Source organism: Athalia rosae, chromosome 6 (genome assembly GCF_917208135.1).
Source record: "Athalia rosae chromosome 6, iyAthRosa1.1, whole genome shotgun sequence".
In the NCBI taxonomy this organism is placed as follows: domain Eukaryota; kingdom Metazoa; phylum Arthropoda; class Insecta; order Hymenoptera; family Athaliidae; genus Athalia; species Athalia rosae.
The window spans coordinates 2151873-2170874 of NC_064031.1; the positions used below are offsets into that span (position 1 = coordinate 2151873).

General features: G+C 43.0%; 1 protein-coding gene and 1 long non-coding RNA gene across 39 annotated transcripts; both read left to right on the plus strand.

Annotated features, from left to right (window-relative positions):
* Nucleotides 1–5704: 5704 nt before the first annotated feature.
* Nucleotides 5705–6758, plus strand: LOC105691748. Its single transcript, XR_001103374.2, has 2 exons — nt 5705–5972; nt 6228–6758. It is a non-coding gene; the product is annotated as an uncharacterized LOC105691748 (long non-coding RNA).
* Nucleotides 6759–12668: 5910 nt separating this feature from the next.
* Nucleotides 12669–18384, plus strand: LOC105691739 (collagen alpha-1(I) chain-like). 38 transcript variants are annotated; one of them, XM_048656499.1, is made up of 7 exons: nt 12672–12812; nt 13057–13114; nt 14027–14055; nt 14191–14638; nt 14768–14800; nt 15020–15079; nt 15116–18384. In XM_048656499.1, exons 2-7 carry the CDS (start codon nt 13090–13092, stop codon nt 17167–17169), a joined length of 2649 nt encoding a protein of 882 aa, XP_048512456.1. In that variant the 5' UTR covers nt 12672–12812; nt 13057–13089; the 3' UTR covers nt 17170–18384. The 38 variants fall into 38 exon arrangements, with proteins under 38 accessions (XP_048512444.1, XP_048512429.1, XP_048512439.1 ...); XM_048656488.1 differs by having other exon boundaries at nt 12673–12812; nt 14191–15079; nt 15116–15175; nt 15287–15358; nt 15464–18384; XM_048656487.1 differs by having other exon boundaries at nt 12669–12812; nt 14191–14971; nt 15002–16369; nt 16574–18384.
* Nucleotides 18385–19002: the final 618 nt, after the last annotated feature.

The window sequence follows — 19002 nt, forward strand, 5'->3', positions numbered from 1 at the left end:
GGGCTGTCATTATACGTAGTTGCGATCATCTCAACTTATTGAAACGCGGCGAGATGTGAGGTAAAAAGCACGTTGTAATGGCACGCGGTGCGATACGTGGACCGCCGGCGGTGGTGGCACGAGAAAGATATCGTGAAAACCGCCCCCGGGTATAAAACCGAAAAAATGAGAAGAAGAAAAAAAAACAAACAAACATTAACGATGAATAAAAAATGCATTACAACCGAACCATTATGTGGACCGTGGCGAATCGCAATACACATCGGAACGAATCGTTGTAACGATCTATAAAAACACATCGGTACACACCGCTCGATTCGATAACCGATTATGTAGCGAACGTAGGTGAAATTTTTAATGATAATTTTTTTTTTTTTCTCGTTCAACGTTCGTCGATATCGAGAAGAAATCTTGGTTTCAGGCCGGAACGATTCTCGATTTTCGCTCTCCGTTATTTTTTACTTTCTTCGATTCTTTCTTTCTTTTTTTTTCTTCTTATTTTCCGTTCGTTCAGATCGACGAATAATTGAACGTGCAAACGATGGAATAATAAGTCGTCGGTTCTAATTAAGGTTTGAATGAAAAATGCATCCGTTCAGTATTATTACTCAATGGTAGAACGTTAATTATAATAGGTGTACGGATCGCGAGGAGTTTTAACGGGTGTCTGGTTACAATATAATTTATTTAACAACGACCGAGCGAATCTGACGGCGCCTGCATATCCTGCTTTTTTGAAAAATCGTTAATCCACGCTCTCATCATCTCCTACTCCCGCCGCGCTGCCCCTGCCGACGGACGACGCTAATGCTAATGCCGTTGTTCTTCGGCATTCGTTAAACTCGCGCATCAACAACAGCAGGTGCAAAGGTGCAAGGAAAGTAAAACGAAGGTAAATCCTAAAGGCTGATGCTAATGTTCAATTAACGCAATTTCCCAACACGATCCGATCGTTACAGCCGTAAAAATCATCTTCCCCGCATCGCCTCGTTTCGCCATTTTTTTTTTTCTTTGTCTTCTTTTCTCTCCTCACACTTCTCTTCTTACTTGCTCTGCGCGATTTGTTTTTTTTTTGGTTCCGTTTTTTATCTCTTTTTCAAAATCCGGACTTACATGATAATTCCCTTTTTTCTCTTTTTCGCTGTACGTCGTTCAAAATTCAAATGCCGCGATATCTAAGGTGTGCAGCGTGACGGTTGAAGGGAAAAAAAAAAAAACGTAAGAAGTGGAATGAGATTGCAAATAAAAGTGGAAAGAAACAAAAAAAAAAAAAAAATGAGCGAGAAGTGTGTAGCACACGAGAATACATCGGCGAGGACGTGTGCAAATTTATGAAGCCGATTGAAACTCATCCCGTGTGATTTATGTCTGCAAAACTTTTTTTTCTTCAACATTTATTGTACGTGATGATCGGAGATGACGGGTCGATTATCGCCGTATTAAGAAATCCTCTAGATATGTTTTGACTATCTCTTCATTGATTCCCATTCAAACCGAACACGCGTTAATTAATAACCGGAGATTAACCCGTGATCGGATAATCATCGCTCATTTTGTTGCTGGGTTACTCGATTCCATCTTTTTTTTTTTTTTCTTTTTCTTTTTCTTCCTTTGTCTTTTTCTACCTCTGACTCTCGTACGCCGTTCGTTCTTACTTTTTACTTTCAGTTTTATTGCCGCACTCAACGACACTCTCGATCGTTAGGCTTCATTGTCCCGTTGACAGACGGGCGACGATGATTTTCTTTCATATTTTACACCAGGCAAAAGTTAAAATCTGGATTCTTTCAACGCTTCCGATAAAAATCGACGAGTCATTCGACGACCTGCGGACCCGCGATTTCCCTTCGCCGCACAAACGACGAAATGAAGAGCGAAAAATTTCCCCCACGATTTTTTTCCGATTTTTGTAAACGAAATTTAATTTTCCTTGTTCGCGTAACGCGGATGTGTAGACGGGTGTAACTTCGGGCCGACGTACAGTTTACTGACCTTTTCCCAGAAAAAGGTGGGAAAGGATCGGACGAGATGCAACAGAAGTACAAGCGAGTGCGAGTCTGACCTGACCTCATCCTGCGTCCCGGTCTGAAAAAAAAAAGGATAAATGAAATTACGATCTCTCCCGCCGATGGGAAAAACGGGAAAAACTGACCTGGAAATATCTAGGAATCAAAAAAAAAAGGAAAAATAAAATAAAATAAAATAAAGGATGAGGTACAAACGGCGCGTGTATTGGAAATGTGAAGAATTTTAATCCTCGCTAATGAAATACGCGAATCTCGGTTGAAATTCTCCCGTACTGTACAGATAGGCGTTTTTGCCGCGTGCAGTGATACGGAAGATGGCGAATGATATACAATGCGTTTATGCGCATAATTTCATTTCAAGTGGCCGCTCGCTCCGTCGCTAGGTGGGTTACACCACAGCGTAGCGGGATGTTTAATTCTCCGCTGCGTTATGTCGTCGCGTTACGTGGAGGATTATCTATTATATTGCGATCGTAGCGTGAGACTCGAAGTCACCCGGTGCAGGAGGTACGTAGAAAATCGCGGGGGCTCCCCCCCCCGCCCTCCCCGCAGAGTCCACCGACGGTACGAGTGCAGGAAACGAAATGGAAGAATAAATAATTTTCGAGTCTGCGAACGTGGAGAAAAATTGCGATGAAATAAATACCCCTCATTCCCATGAAGACGAGCGGTATCGATCCGTGTAATTGGAGGGTAAACTGTGAACCACGTTGATACAACTCGATCTCAAGATTAAAGAGATCCAGGCTATTGCGATTCTATTCTCTGCGATTCGTGTCTCGATTCTCCAAGTTCTGCTATTTGCAATCTTTGATTACCGATGATTATATGCACCGCGCCTATCGCGATCTGTATCCTTTGTAAAATCATCGCCAAAGATCGTATACAGATGTACGGTTAAAATTATTGTTTCTAAATAAATAAAATTCTAACTGCCGTGATCTAGTTCTTTCGGAACGAAATCGATCCAGATAAATCACTCAACATTCGAAAGAAAAAAAAATAAATAAAATAAAACAAATAAATCACATCTCGATCCAGAGTACAAATAATCGAAACCTCTTTTGTGATTCTCGTACAGTTTTTCGATCGGAAATTTCAAAACTGTTCAAATAATTGAAAGAAAAAAACAAAGGCGAGAGTTTCGCATGTAACGATAAACGTCTGTGCGAATGGAGTGCCTCCTTAAATCCGATTCAGAGTATGAAATCTGCGGGAGACATATTTATGGGTCTTAATCAAAGGGGTTGGAATCAATCCGTGCTGTGAGTCGGCCGTAGGGTATAAATTGGCTTGAGTGAAAATCGATGACGCGGAGCTGGTACGCGTTGCGAACGAGGTACGTACGTTACGGCCGATAGCCCGCATGAGAACTGGAAACGATCTGAATTTTTTTTTCCTCTCCCCCGCCCTCCCCCGAAAATTCGATTCATCCGGAATTTTTCCTCTCTTCTTTACATCTTCGGGTCGTCGCCGGAGATCTCGTTGTTCGGCTGCATTGGGGATCCGCAGCGATTGCGAGGCTGGCGAACGATCCACGTGCGGAGAACGTACAACAGAGGAGATCGAGCGGGGGTGATCGATCGTAGTAAAACGTCCGTTCACATAACATTGCTTCATTCTCTTGTCCTTATACCAGTTTACATAATATTCATTGCTCTTGAGCCATTTTGTTCGATTGTTATGAGAACTTGTAACGTATACCTGTGTATTGTATCTACTGCAATCGCAATAGGGAATTACGATTCCTTTCTTCCATCCTAAGTTCCTCTTCGTTATAGAAATCAGAGCGCAAAGGACGAGCGTACGAATTTTCTGCGCTGAGGAGGTTTCGCGAGAATTGTAAGAAAAAAAATGACGGCTATTGTAAGAAATCGGTTTCGAGAGTCCAAATATTTCTAGATATAACGAAGCACTTTGCGTATCGAAGTACACGTGAGTGGAACAAACGTTAGAACTAATAGCTAGGATAACCGAGAAACTAAAATGATGTGTCGCAACTGCGACGAGAGAATAAAAGAAAAAGGATGAATAAAATACTAACGATCGTCTTCGTCCGTTGGCGAGTAGGTGGGTACCTTTTCCGCGGGAGATTCGTAATAATCTACTAAAGAAAAAAAAAAACCACGCGTAGTACACACGTCGTAACATTGGATAATTTTAACGCGCGGTAGCGATAATTTTTTTTTTCTCTGATTTGCTTTTATTATTTTTATTTGGAGAACGCGCGCTAAAAATTTCATCCCATCGTCCCACGTATAATGCGATGCTTTTAGCGTTTATGGAGGGTAATTTATTATCTCGGTGGCTCAAGAAAGCCGATTTGGTGTTATTTCTTTTTTTTTTTTTTTCTCCGCTTTTTTCACTCGTCATAATTTTTCATTTAAGTTCTTAAGAAATTTCGAACGTTCCTAAAAACTGACAAATTTACACAATTATATCCGGCACGTGCCCTTCATTCTGTATTTCATAAAATTGGGTAAAAAGCGAAAAAAAAAAAGGACGAGAAGAAAAAAATATACACGACACTTACGCACGGAGGTGAATTATTTGCGAACGGGTATCGGCCGATTTATTCGAAAGAGAAAACGAAAAAAAAAAAAATCCTAGGACATGGTGTGGGTTTTGAAAAAAATTTTCTTACACGTTCGACGCGACGTAGCGTAGCCGAGAGGTTAAGAGGAAATGATTACGTATTGTCGGAGGACGCGTCGGGTCAGAGATCACGTCATCCAACGTCCTTAAAACCGACGCCGATTTCGCGTCTCGGCGAATTTTATCCGACACACCTCTATCTGGTTTTCTTGTTTTTCAACATTGTGAAAATTGAGTTTTGAATATCGACGATCGTCGACGGCTTCCGAATGAAAAGCCAATCTTTCTCGCGACATACCCCACCCTCTTTTCATTTCGCGTCACTTCGCGTTATTCGTTTCTAATGCCCGATCTTATTTTATTCCACTTTTCTCGGATCTCTCGAAATTTCTCAATCTATATGCGTAAAAATAAATCGGGGCGGGCGTCGATTTTTTTCCAAAACATTTCTTCGAGCCCCGGGAGGCGATACATCAATTTTTTGATTCCAAAAAATTTTGCGTGTTATGTCGGTGAAAGAATTTTCGGTTTTTTTCTATTCCTTCTATATATTTTTTTTTCACGAAATTCGCCGGATAAAACGCTATCGAAACATCCTTTGGGAAAAACTTCCCGCAGGAAAACATAATCTTTATATATCTACTGTACATAGTCCATATATATATATACGTATTTATACACCCGTGTTGGTTTACCAGACGTCGTTCGTCTTCCGGCGCCGTTTTGACGGGGAAAAGTGGGGAAAATTTGTCGGTGGGAGGAGACAGAATTGAACGAGGACGAAAATAAGGAAGTTGGTGCAACGAATTCGAGCCGGAAAAGGAGAAACGGGGCGAAAATACGTACGTCGTCGGACGATTTTCGAACAACGAATCTGTTCTCCCTTTCTTCCCCCCAACAAACCGCGTAACGATCGAGTCGTCGTATTCGATCGACGAAAAAATTTCTTCCCCCCGAAAATTCGTACTCGTCAATTTTGGAAATAAATTATCGAAAATTCCGTCGACTTTTTCCAACGGTCGAAAAGAAGAAAGGGAAAATAGAAAATGAGATGGAAAAAAGTTAGCTATTTTATTCGGAAATGAAAATGAATACGAAACAGCTCTCTTATCGGCGATAAAATGAATGTTCCATAATCAGTCCGCAATGGATTAAACCGATAAGAAAATTAGATAAGATAAACCGCGTCACGCCGTGTAGCCGCCTGTGAAGATAAATACGAAAAATTGATCATTGATTTTAGAATTAGTTCTTCGCGGTAAGAGGAGATTAATAGAGTGCTACTGATTTCGTCGAGTAGTTATATGAAAAACTGAGGGGTCATACAAAGCTGCTGAGAATAACAGAAATGTAAGCCAGTGTTACTCAATTTTATACGCGCATTATTCACCTCATATCGCGTAAGATCTCGTACATCGAATGTAATGTGTCTAAATAAATATACAGCGTGAATACGATGTACATGTAAAATTATATCTTCTTTTTTTTTCTTCACTCTCATCTCATTTTCAATACCAACGATTTTTTTTGAAAAACAAGGAAGGAATCGAACCAAAAAATGACGATATCACCGCAGATTCGATACTCTGGATTTTTTCATTCCAGAAAAAATGGAGCGACAGGGATCGGGAGGTGAAAATTTCGGCACCAGCGGCGAGAAGATATTGCGGGGAAATAATTATTCCGGTGGATCTGGTATAATCTGGGATAAATTTCGCGGACGTACCATGCTCGTTCTGTTGACCCTCTTCGTCGTTTGGGCCGCGGTATATTTTACCGTCGGCAGTAACGCCGAAGGTGAAGAAAATGACGGGCCGCACGCCGGACACGAGCATCCCCCCGGACACGTTCACGGCTCATCCGCTAATTAATTTTCTTCGTCTCAACGATCGCCGAAAATTATCAGAGCCTTGGATTTCTGTTGTAAAACGCGAATAAATAACGACGTTCGCGAAATTCACGAATGAATGATCGAGCGGTGAGAATTGATTTGATTTTATTATTAAGATCGATCGCAGGAAAAATTGGAAACACTTGAAACACTTGAAACGCGCAATTAGAACATCTTACACCTGTTCTCACCGTTCGATGATTTTGTAAACCGTGATATTTCGACGACGCGAATCGAGATGAGAACTCAACTTTTTTTTTCGAAAGCACGCACCTCCGTTCCCCGCGATAGAAAATCGAAGGAGGGAAGAATAATGGGAGTCGAGTCGAAGGATGCGTTAGGACGACGACGCGGACGATGACGAAGATGCAGAATACGGTTGCTACGGGATGATGAAGTTTGTTGGAATTTCTTGCAAAATAATATCTGTCCGGTACACGTCGTTTACGATTCGTATATATGATATTTGATGTTTAGCGTAATTGGACGGAGGAAGAGAACTGTTGCATTAACGTTATACGCTCGACTAAAACACGGCGTTATTAGTCAACATTGAAACAGTTGAGTTTCCCCGCTCGTAATCTCCTACATAACTCTCCGGTAATAATATATTTATACACACATTGACAGTTATAATTTCCGAAGAAGGTAGCGGCGCAGCTGGGAATAACTTCGATATACGCCTCTGGCGTTCCACGGCAAAATCGTCGTCGTCGTCGTCGTCGTCGTCGTCGTCGTCGTCATTATCATCGACGTCAACGGCGATTCTCATCAACCAAATTCGTATCCCACGATCGAAAAAAAAATTTCACACCGAAAAACCTTCTTATTTCATTTATTCCCACCTGATGAATTTCGGTAACTGAAGAGAAATGCGATTGAAAATAGTAACGAAAAATCTTATACACCCGTAGGAGAGATCCTAAATATGGCGGGTAAAAATTTATAGGAATTGCACAATAGCTGTTGCTCGTTCTAATCTCGAGCACAAGGAAATGCTTTCACTAATACCTACTGTAACCCCATACAGCGGACAATTAACGACAAAGCAATAAAAATGTAAAACCTGCGGGCGCGCGCGCGCGCTTCGAGATAAAGGAAGATATACACAAGTGCTGCTGCACTATGTGTATATATAATATTATACCTCCGTTGGTATACCTACGTCTCCGCTTCGCCGCTATAAAACAAAGACATGCATATGCATGGCTATTTACATATATTCGTCTGATGTCTAGCGATCTAGACAAAGGTGAACACAAAGGTGAACAAAGGTTCGTATTCTTTTTTCGAATCACTCCCGTCATTTATTCTTTCTTTTTTTTTTTGTTTTTTTTTTCAATTGATTTTTCGAAGGAGATACGTACGCCACCGCGAAAGGGTTTTTGGGCTACCTTTTCATAGGAGTGGAATTAATTTTATCAGATCGCGCATACGAGGCGAGAATTGTAACGGACATGGGCGGTATATAGGTATTGCGGGAGGGAGGGGAAAATGGATTCGCTCATCTTCAATTAAATTACAGACTTTACCTTTAATGGGCGAGCCGTTCGAGCCATCGTAGTCCAAAGAGGTGAATAGAAGCGAAGCGATTCTAACGCGCGGACAATAAAACCGTTTTAATGAAACTATCCCATCCTTAGATACCGGCTACTTCCACCTTGGCCCATTCTCAACTTTCCCAGACGAATGTAATAATCGCCTATTATGCGTCTATGTGCTGTAGAAGAAGTATAATATATATACACACATACACATACATATATATAAATATATTTCTCGGCTGAACTACTCGACTCTGAAAAGATATGGAAACGCAATTTATTAATTTCCATCGTTTGCCCGCATTTTGATATATGTATATGCGAGTTTCTCAAGTCTGCCGCACAAGTGGCAGAAAACGAAAAAAATTCTTCAGAGTTTTTCGTAACGATAAAATTTCACTCACGTTTCACGTCTCTAATTATATTCACAAAGGGCGTACCGTAGGTAAAATCGGTCGTGATCGATGAATTTTATTCATCGGGACGATCGAGGGGTCAAATTCTCGATCGAAATTTCAAAATAATTCCATTGAATTCGGTCCGGGTCAAATTTCTACGGTGAGAAAAAATGATCAGTCTCCGTGAGTGGATGTATAAAAAATGGAGAAAAAAAAAAATGGATAATCGCGGTATTAATTGAACAAAGAATTTTTTCACGGTTAATTATTAACGATAAAAAATTTTTATCCGACAAAACGGGACGATTTTAATCCAACCGTTTAACGCGTTGAGTGTAATATATTATTCCTATCCGAGATTTATGTTGTTTCAGAAAATTATTCAACATTTTTCACTTCGTTTCATTCTCGAATGATAATTAGGATAAGATCGTTGGAAGATAAACTGTACGAAGATAATTTTTCAAAAGAATATACACGCGTTAATTAATCTACGACGTTCGATCTGAAGAGATTGAGAGAAGGGGGCAGAAAAAAAAAAAAAAAAAAAAAACTAAATAAATATATCTTTTAACAAATAACACGAAAGTGAATTTAATTTTAATAATAATATAGCAAAGACAAAAGAGCGTTTACAGTAATTTTACGAAATCTAAAACATGTAATCTAACAATAAGAGATGTTACGCCTATATGGACATGAGTTTACTTGGCGCTGCTCATAATGGAACGTTGAACAATGAATTTGCTTCATTTTCGCTTATTTTTTTCCTAAGGTCGAAATTCGACCTTACACGTTTACTTTTTTTTTCTTCACCCGTAAACTTCGCCAATACCCGTAAAATTTGGCCGTTTTTTTTTTTTTATTTTTTCACCAGAACATCCGACGAGCGAAAAGAGAAATAAAAAAGAAACCGATTTTCGATTGCGGCACCGTTTCGTTACACCCGCGATCCCGCCGCTCGTCACCTCTGTCAAACGCGGGGCTATCGATTCTAACAAGTTTTCTAGCCATTCGGGTATCGAAAAATCTGTTCGCCGAAGCGTTCGAGCGATTCTTCGTCGAGCTTGTTCGCCTCGCCACGATTATAAAACACGGTATCATACATAAGCTGCATAATTTTCAAATATAACCGCGTGCACACAATGGGCGACGGACACACACGCGCGCTGCTGAGATATTTATTTTTCGGTTTTCTCCTATAAGAATTATCCGCGGAATACAAATGAATTTACTGAATAGTTCAAAAAAAATTACGATACTCCCGTAATATATGAAAGGTATTATTCTCCTTTTTTTTTTTCTTTTTCCACCGCTCGTAGTTTGCCGCATTAACAAACTTACGCCAAAAGAGATTTCGGGCTGACTCAACCCGCGGCTGGTAGAAAAATGACCTGAAAAAAAACCAAAAAGAAACCAAACGGAAGAATTTATCTTTTTTTTTTCACCTCTTTTTTTCGAAATAAGACTGACGTATCGTAATAACTGCAGTAAATTTTTCTTACGAACGTAGGCATACGCGTACGCCTCGTACGCTTGATGTATGTTCTTCTTTCGGTTTCGGATGAGCCAAGGACGAGGTATTGTCTCAGCAGCCCATCAGATGATGATGCGATCATTAGCACTGATTTCCATAATACTTTTGCGGATTTTTTTTTTTTTTTCTTTTTTTTTCGAACAATTCTACGATCTTGGGGCGCCTGTGCACGTCGTCGAGCACATTCATATTTTACTGGGTTACAATTATATAAAGTACGTGCAAAGTTATAATGTGTATTACAAATCGAGGCAGAAGCTACGAGTCTCGAGAACTATCGCCGTTTTGCCACTTTTGCTTATTTTTTTTTCTTTGTCTTTTTTTCTCCTCTCGTTTCTCGAATAATATCGAATATCCACCACTTTGCGAAGCTCTCAACCGTTCGAGTGTGTATTACAACACATATCGTTATTCGTAACGATCAATCAGCCCAAAGCTATTTTACTAAACGATTATAAACCATCGAATGCACCAACGGACGATGATCGACGTGCCTTTTTTTCAGATCCTGATCCCCGCCAAGAAGAATCATAAATTTTTTTCCAGCCTTCTTTTTTGTTCAGGAGTATCCGAACATTCATTGGAATCGTTTCTGACGGATAATTTTCGGACGAGCGATAGAAGAAGAAAGAAAAAAATAAAATAGGTTTTTTGAAAATGGGTGAAAACACTTTACGAATGTCGGATATTGCGGTCGATCGGTTTAACGACTTTGTGTCGCGGAAGGGCAAACGGGGTTTTACTGGAATCCAATGAACGCGACAAACGAGCTGTAAATTTATAGTAAAATTTAATTGCGATTATAAATTTAAATAAACCCGATGCCTGAGAAAATGCTTACTTGTCCATACGATTAAACGCAGCAGTTTTGATACGCGCGCACGTATCTTCTTTTTTTTTTCCCCTCTAACTGAAAACCGAGTACGTACGATATCCTGTACCGCGTAAGCCCAACTTCTCGGTCTCCGTAACCAGTGAGATTTCATTTATTTTTCTTTTCGTATCGGCAGGATTATCCTGGCTTCCTGGAAAACGAATCACAAATTATGGGAAGATGAGGAGAAGAAAAGACGAATCATACGTTTGATCATAAACGATCGATTCTGCATAATCGGTAATAATGGTTTGTTGTTTTTTTTTTTACACTTAATCAATAAAATTCATCAACTTGCTCTCTGGGGAATGTGTAAAAAATTGTACTCGTCGGACGAAAAGAAAGCAAGAAAGAAAGAAAGAAAGAAAGAGAGGAAGAAAGAGAAACAAACAAATAAATGAAAACGAAAACGAGTTCGCGTGAGAATTAATATACCCGCAGAGTGAGGTAATTTCACTTTGAATTTCAATTAGGATTTGAACAGTAATTTTCTCACGCGTAGCTGACACCTCCTTTATTGGTCGGTCTGTGCAGTTAAATAACACGTCTTCAAGTTTCGTCCTCATACCGCCGAGCAATTCTCTTTAGCTAATTGATTTCCACCTGTCCAATTAACGCTCGGTACTAATTATTACATCGGGGTAGGCTAGATTTGAAAAATGGAGAAAAAAAAGGGGCGAGGAATCGAGAGAAGAAACAAAATCTGAATTTCGATGGAAACCAATCGAACGATCATCGAACGAGATCCGTTGGAATAAGGTAGAAGACGAACATCATCTCGTCAAGTGAAATAGGGTCATGCGTTTGATCTTACACATAATAAAACACGAGTTAAGTAAAATACGTTCGAAACGAACGGCATTGCTGTTAATCCTTGCTGAGGTGATTCACTCGAATGATGGCAAAATCCATCGGCATCGTACGTTTTAAGTTCAGAGATGAGAAGATGAGGAATTCTTTCGGTTGTTTTATCCTTTTTTCGACGCCGCGTTATATTCTCGAAGACGCGATAGGATGGAATTAGTTTTAGTTCACGAGGGAACAAGGGGGAGAAGGGGGAAGGGGGGCAAGGGGGGGAATGGGGGGGATTTCTATCCATCCATCCGTACTTCTTACGTACGGACCACCGTCGTACGGTTTACGCGAGGTGGATACCGTCGTTCGGATGGGGGCAGCGAGCAGAAGATGTTACTCTACTTGCGATGTTTTACTTTCACTAACCCCGCGTGCCTCCCACGAGAGCCCATCTCCCGGAGATGCTACATCTCGCGGCGTATCCCCCCACCACCGCCACCACCACCACCACCATTACCACCGGATAAAATTTATTCCTCCATTTGGCATCCCCTGGCTCCCTTTTTCCCCCCTACCACATTTCCTAGTTTAGCCCCCCTCGCTCCTCGGGGCGGGTCAGTGGCGCGTCGTGAGGTCGTCTTTTGCCGCGGCTTCACCTCCTTTACCTTGTCTAGGTTGGCTTCTATCCTCGGGTTACATGCAAAGCAAACGTTGATACACCGCATAAGCGCGCACATCGGCGATACGTAGGTAAAAAATAATAACGATTATACGGAAAAAAAGAAAAGAAGACAAAAAAAAGGCAGGAGCAGATACGGCCGCTAAATTCTTGCACTCCCCTCCTGTGATCGGAGGGGAGGGAGACGCGCGACGCGATACCCAAGTTAGAAAAGTCACCGGGAGAATCGCGAGTCACCCACCCACCCACCCAGCCACCCCCCCGCGAATTATTTTCGAAAACCATTGTGGTGGGGACTAAAAGCGCGGCTCGCACAAATAAACCAATACAAATAGCGGGCCGGAGACCAAGAAGAAGAGAATATCATCGCCGGGGTGAGATCTGCAGGTATATATGTCCACCGCAACACCTCCGTACTCAGTCACCTTCTGACTTTACCTTTGATCGACTGTTCTCGGGAGGATCAGTTTAGGTGAGATAACCAACGATTTGTTTGTTCGTTGTCGTTTGCATTGAGTTTTTAGAAAAGTTCGGGATCCGGTTTTGTCATTCGTTGGAGCTATTCAATTTTGAGAGTGACGTTTTCAAAATAATTATCGTTTGCCTAGAGTTCGAATGCATAGTGTCGAATTTTCTTGAACTCGTCAATTTCTTCTAGCGTCTTTTTTTCCCTTTTATTTTTATAACATTTCAATCAAAGTTCTGTCGATTTTCAGAGTTACACTTTAAGGGAGGCAGCACCAACAACCATGAAGACGTGGTCGCTGTGGATAGGTGAGTGTGAAATTTTTTTTTATTTCTTTTTTTTTTCTTCAATTAATCAAAACTTCCCGAAATCAGCTTTTCCAACGCGTTCTATAACCGAATCATTTCACATCTTCGAATTCACCGATGAAAAAAAAAAAAGAAAAAAACTCCGATCCAAAAATTCCTCGTTTCGTCGCGACTGCGCGAAGGAATTTTGAAAAATTTCCAAACAAAATGTCCAACGAAAGCAAAACGATGTTATCACCCGATATGCAAAGTTCTTCGGGATTGAAAATAAGCCAACGGGAAGGCGTTCGTCGGCTGACAATGAGAATCACTCGACTTTCAGGTGGGAGTAAAGAAGTTGCACACACGACGATCACACGAGAGAAATGAGTTGAAAAATCTGTGACATAACTTCCCGCTAATTAATTAGGAGCATTGTTTCGAACTCGTGTATTCGCACAAGGTATACCGGCGCGGCACGAGATACACGATAGGGAATACTTGAGTTTTTATTTTTTTCTTTCCCTCTTCTTTTCGCGTATCGAAAAATTCTAGACTAGCAATCGGAAGCATGGGATAACTGAACTCGATGGCGGCATTAAATTTAGCCGGACGTTCGCTGGGGATATCGTATTTAGTATAACGTATAAATTGTAAACTTAATTTGCAAGTGGAGAGACACATCGAAGAACAATGTGTACATATATTTATATATAATATAGTTGGAGTAATACGTACCCCGTAGATATTATACAGTGTGTGTCGTCCGCAACAGTAGTTGGCGGGATAACAGTAGCCTGCCGTAGGCGATTCTTAGATCGGTTATCTCAGTTTCGTAATAAGACTTGGCAAGTTACCATTACCACTGCGGGTTTACTGCCTCTTTTCTTCAACGAGTATGAGGATATAATTGTAACATTTCCTCTGTTTCAGCCTTACTGGCTATCGCCCGCACATCTTTGGTAAGTTTGTACACACTGGTTGAAGATAACTTTGGAATTGCAACATCGTAGAGTGATGTAGTGTGACCTCTAAACCTGATATTTCTCAGAGGTGTAATGTTAGCGGATACATTGTACGGTTTGTGTGTTTCGCAGGCAGAAGAAGGTTACGTTTACGACCGACCGAAGAATCCTTTGATAACTGGACAGCCCGGAGGCACTACGGGACCAGGAGGTCCTGGCGCAGGAAAGCCGCAAGGTCCTCAGGGTGGATATCCCGGATCTGGACAAGGACCTCAGAATCCTCAGGGGGGACCGTCTCCGGGTGGATTCCCTGGGCAAGGAGGATCTCCGGGTTCTCCGGGAAAACCACAGAATCAAGGACCGAGTCCCGGATATCCCTCTGGTGGACAAGGATATCCGAGTGGTGGACAAGGACCGTCTTCTGGATATCCGAGCGGTCGTCCTGGCGGACAGGGACCATCGTCTGGATTTCCGAGTGGCGGACAAGGACCTAGTGGAAATTATCCCAGTAGTGGACAAGGACCATCTTCTGGATATCCGAGTGGTCGTCCTGGCGGACAAGGACCAAGTGGTGGACAAGGTCCCAGTGGTGGACAAGGTCCCAGTGGAAATTATCCAAGTGGAGGACAGGGACCGAGTGGCGGACAAGGACCATCTTCAGGATATCCGAGTGGTCGTCCTGGCGGACAAGGACCAAGTGGTGGACAAGGTCCCAGTGGAAATTATCCAAGTGGAGGACAGGGACCATCTTCTGGATATCCGAGCGGCCGTCCTGGCGGACAAGGACCCAGTGGTGGACAAGGACCATCTTCTGGATACCCGAGCGGTCGTCCTGGCGGACAAGGTCCCAGTGGTGGACAAGGTCCCAGTGGTGGACAAGGTCCCAGTGGAAATTATCCAAGTGGAGGACAGGGACCATCGACTGGATATCCTGGAGGACAAGGACCGAGTGGCGGACAAGGACCATCTTCTGGATATCCGAGCGGTCGTCCTGGCGGACAAGGACCAAGTGGTGGACAAGGTCCCAGTGGAGGACAGGGACCGAGTGGCGGACAAGGACCATCTTCTGGATATCCGAGCGGTCGTCCTGGCGGACAAGGACCAAGTGGTGGACAAGGTCCCAGTGGAAATTATCCAAGTGGAGGACAGGGACCGAGTGGCGGACAAGGACCATCTTCTGGATATCCGAGCGGTCGTCCTGGCGGACAAGGACCAAGTGGTGGACAAGGTCCCAGTGGAAATTATCCAAGTGGAGGACAGGGACCATCGACTGGATATCCTGGAGGACAAGGACCGAGTGGTGGAAAGGGTCCTCAAGGACCAGGAGGCTATCCTAGCGGCGGACAAGGGCCAAGTGGAGGTTTCCCCAGTGGTGGACAAGGACCCAGCGGTGGATTCCCTAGTGGTGGACAAGGACCGAGTGGTGGAAAGGGTCCTCAAGGACCAGGAGGCTATCCTAGCGGCGGACAAGGGCCAAGTGGAGGTTTCCCCAGTGGTGGACAAGGACCCAGCGGCGGATTCCCCAGTGGTGGACAAGGACCCAGCGGCGGATTCCCTAGTGGTGGACAAGGACCGAGTGGAAATTCAAATCAGGGCGGTTTTCCAGGATCTCCGGGAAATTTCCCCGCTGGTCAACCGGTACAGTATGATGACGGCAATTACGACGACGGCGATTATTCCGCGATACCTGGTGAGCCTGGCCGTGATTATCCTATCTATTCTGAAATCCCTGAGACCGGATTTAGGTGCGACTCTCAACAGTGGCCAGGATACTATGCTGACGTTGAAGCGCAATGTCAAGTTTTCCACATTTGTTCTAATAATCAAACATACGATTTTCTGTGTCCAAACGGGACGATATTCCACCAAGAATACTTCGTCTGTGTCTGGTGGAATCAATTCGACTGTGCTTCCGCGTCTAGTTTGTTCTATCTAAACGAGAATCTCTACGATTACTCGATCATCGGATCTCCCGCGCCACAAGGACCCCCGGGTGGCTATCAACAAGGTGGAAATCAGCAAGGACAAACAGGATCTTCTTATCCATCGAATCAAGGACCTCAAGGTGGCAACGGGCCCAGTGGTCCAGGCGGGTATCCCGGTTCAGGAAACCAGAATAACAACGGACCTCTAGGCCCATCAGGTCCATCGGGTCCTCAAGGACAAGGTTATCCTCAGGGTCCTCAAGGAGGTAGTAGCCCGGGTGGATACCCTGGTGGAAATTTCCCTGGCAACAACAGACCTCAAGGGCCATCAGGACCATCGGGTCCTTCGGGACAAGGATACCCTCAAGGTCCCCAGGGAGGTAGTGGTCCAGGAGGATATCCCGGTTCAGGTTCTCCGGGAGGAAATAAGCCACAAGGTCCATCGGGTCCTTCGGGATATCCCCAAGGTCCGCAGGGAGGTAGTGGTCCAGGAGGATATCCAGGTTCAGGTGCCCCGGGAGGAAACAAGCCACAAGGCCCATCGGGTCCTTCGGGACAAGGATACCCTCAAGGTCCCCAGGGAGGTAGTGGTCCAGGAGGATATCCCGGTTCAGGTTCTCCAGGTGGAAACAAGCCACAAGGCCCATCGGGTCCTTCGGGATACCCCCAAGGTCCGCAGGGAGGTAGTGGTCCAGGAGGATATCCAGGTTCAGGTGCCCCAGGAGGAAACAAGCCACAAGGACCATCGGGTCCTTCGGGACAAGGATACCCTCAAGGTCCCCAGGGAGGTAGCGGTCCAGGAGGATATCCCGGCTCAGGTTCTCCGGGAGGAAACAAGCCACAAGGGCCATCGGGTCCTTCGGGATACCCTCAAGGACCGCAAGGGGGGAACGGACCTTCGAGTGGTTACCCTGGTTCGGGATTCCCACAATATCCCCAGGGAGGAAGCGGTCCAGGAGGTTTCCCTGGAAACAACAGACCCCAGGGACCCTCGGGCCCATCGACTCCACCCCAACAAGGACAAGAAGGCTATCCGAGCGGTAGACCGAGCGGCCCAGGATTCCCAACCGGTCCATCGACTCCCGGAGGTTTTCCAGGAGGAAAAGTTCCGCAATCCGACAACCCATTCCCATCGGACGGACCTTCGAAACCAGACCGTGAATATCTACCACCCCGAGCCGGATAAACGTGACATATTAAATCGTTATAAATTAATTAGCCAAGCGACCCACAGCATCCGCAGAATTGTTGGTGCTGGACCTTAAGTGTAAATACAAGCCTTCTTACCTACGACGCTAAAAAAACGGTGCGATGCCTAGCTGCACCTGGCGTATAATTCTAAGTAAATAATATAATAACGATAATCTACGTTCGTAAGTATAACGAAGATGGGAAGCAGCGTCGAACTTAATAAGTCCGTTCAGCCGTGTCTCGCGCGACAATTCTGTGCCCCTTATCAAACTATTCGACGACACGATTGCTTCCAATTTTCAATAACCACCTTACGACGGAGGAGTATAAACCTTACGATTCAAATGCCAACATGAAAATACATCGCCACGTTTAATGCAAAAACGAACGCAAACGAAAGTTTCCTACGCTCCTCGAAGTGATAACATAAAACATATTTATTTATTACAATATGCATTTAGTATATTTTATGTATCAAAACTTCAACGTGGGAAGCGCTCAGATACCGAAACTAAAACCAAACGGACAAACGAAAAGAAGCGAAGAGAAGAAGAGAGAGAAAAAAAAATAACAATATAAATATCTGCACATTTCTGTGATCGTCAAGATGCGGCGGAGGATCGTTATCCGGTATAAAACGTTCGTTTTTTTTCGATTGCCGGTTACACGCGAGCTTGCCTAGTTTTCACCGATCGCGTAATGATGCGTAACACTTGTTACAAGTACCATCGAGTTTTATCCAAGTATCAACGCGGCTAGTTGAAACTGATCATTATATTACCCGTGCAAGAAATTCAAAACCCGGATACAAAACCGTACACCTATTAATATCGCCACTTCTCCGCATCTTCGCGATGCAACTTTTTCTTTTTTCTTTTTTCTTATTTCCTCCGTTTGTTTGTTTGTTTGTTTTTCTTTTATCTATTCCTTTCTTCTGAGATATACAGTTACCGTGCACATTATACACGCGTAAAACCCTCGCATGCATCCAACTGTAATGTAATCGTTAAGTAATACATGCATGGCATAATTGTAATGACGTTGTTAAGTCATTTTTTTTTTTTTCGTTTTTCATTCTTCTTCTTCTTCCTCTTTTTTTTTTCGCATTTTTGTAACAATGGTTTTGATACTCCGACGTGAGATGCCATTATATATATATATGTATATTTAATATATTATGTGAAATAAAGGAAACACCTTTGCAAGTATATTTGTATCGTCTATTTTCTAGTTATTTTGTTGTTTTTTTTTTTTCCCCTCATCTTTTTTTTTTTTTTCGTTAAATACACACAAGTTTTATACGGTTACTTAATGGAGCCGGTGGTAACACGACGTACAAAAGTATTCACCTGCATTTCGTAGCTCATGTGCACCGTCTGTATATTATACACAGTTAGGTAGGTATATGTATAAGTATGTGTTCCTTTCCCTCTTGTTATTAACGTAATTAGTAAGTTAAGATTGTTCCTACTTATTATTCTTACGCATACCGATGTATGGAAACCGGGTATACCGTCGTGTGTGCATGTCTTTAAAAGTTACATAAATTTCTCCGGGTCTTCGCTCGCAGCCGAAGACTTCTCATAGCGGGTTTATTCGAGTTCTCATCCCCATGCAATTCCGTTCTACGCTTTTCAAATTATTTATAAAACTTCGAGTACATAAATTACGTTGGTCGGGTTCGTTATTAGTACTCGCGTATATTATTATAAATTTATCAGCGCGCGATAGATTTTCACGTTCTTAACGTCTGAACGTACGGTACATTCGTATAAATCCGAATGACACAGTCAGTTATTCCGTTATTATTATCGAAAAAATTCTCTCC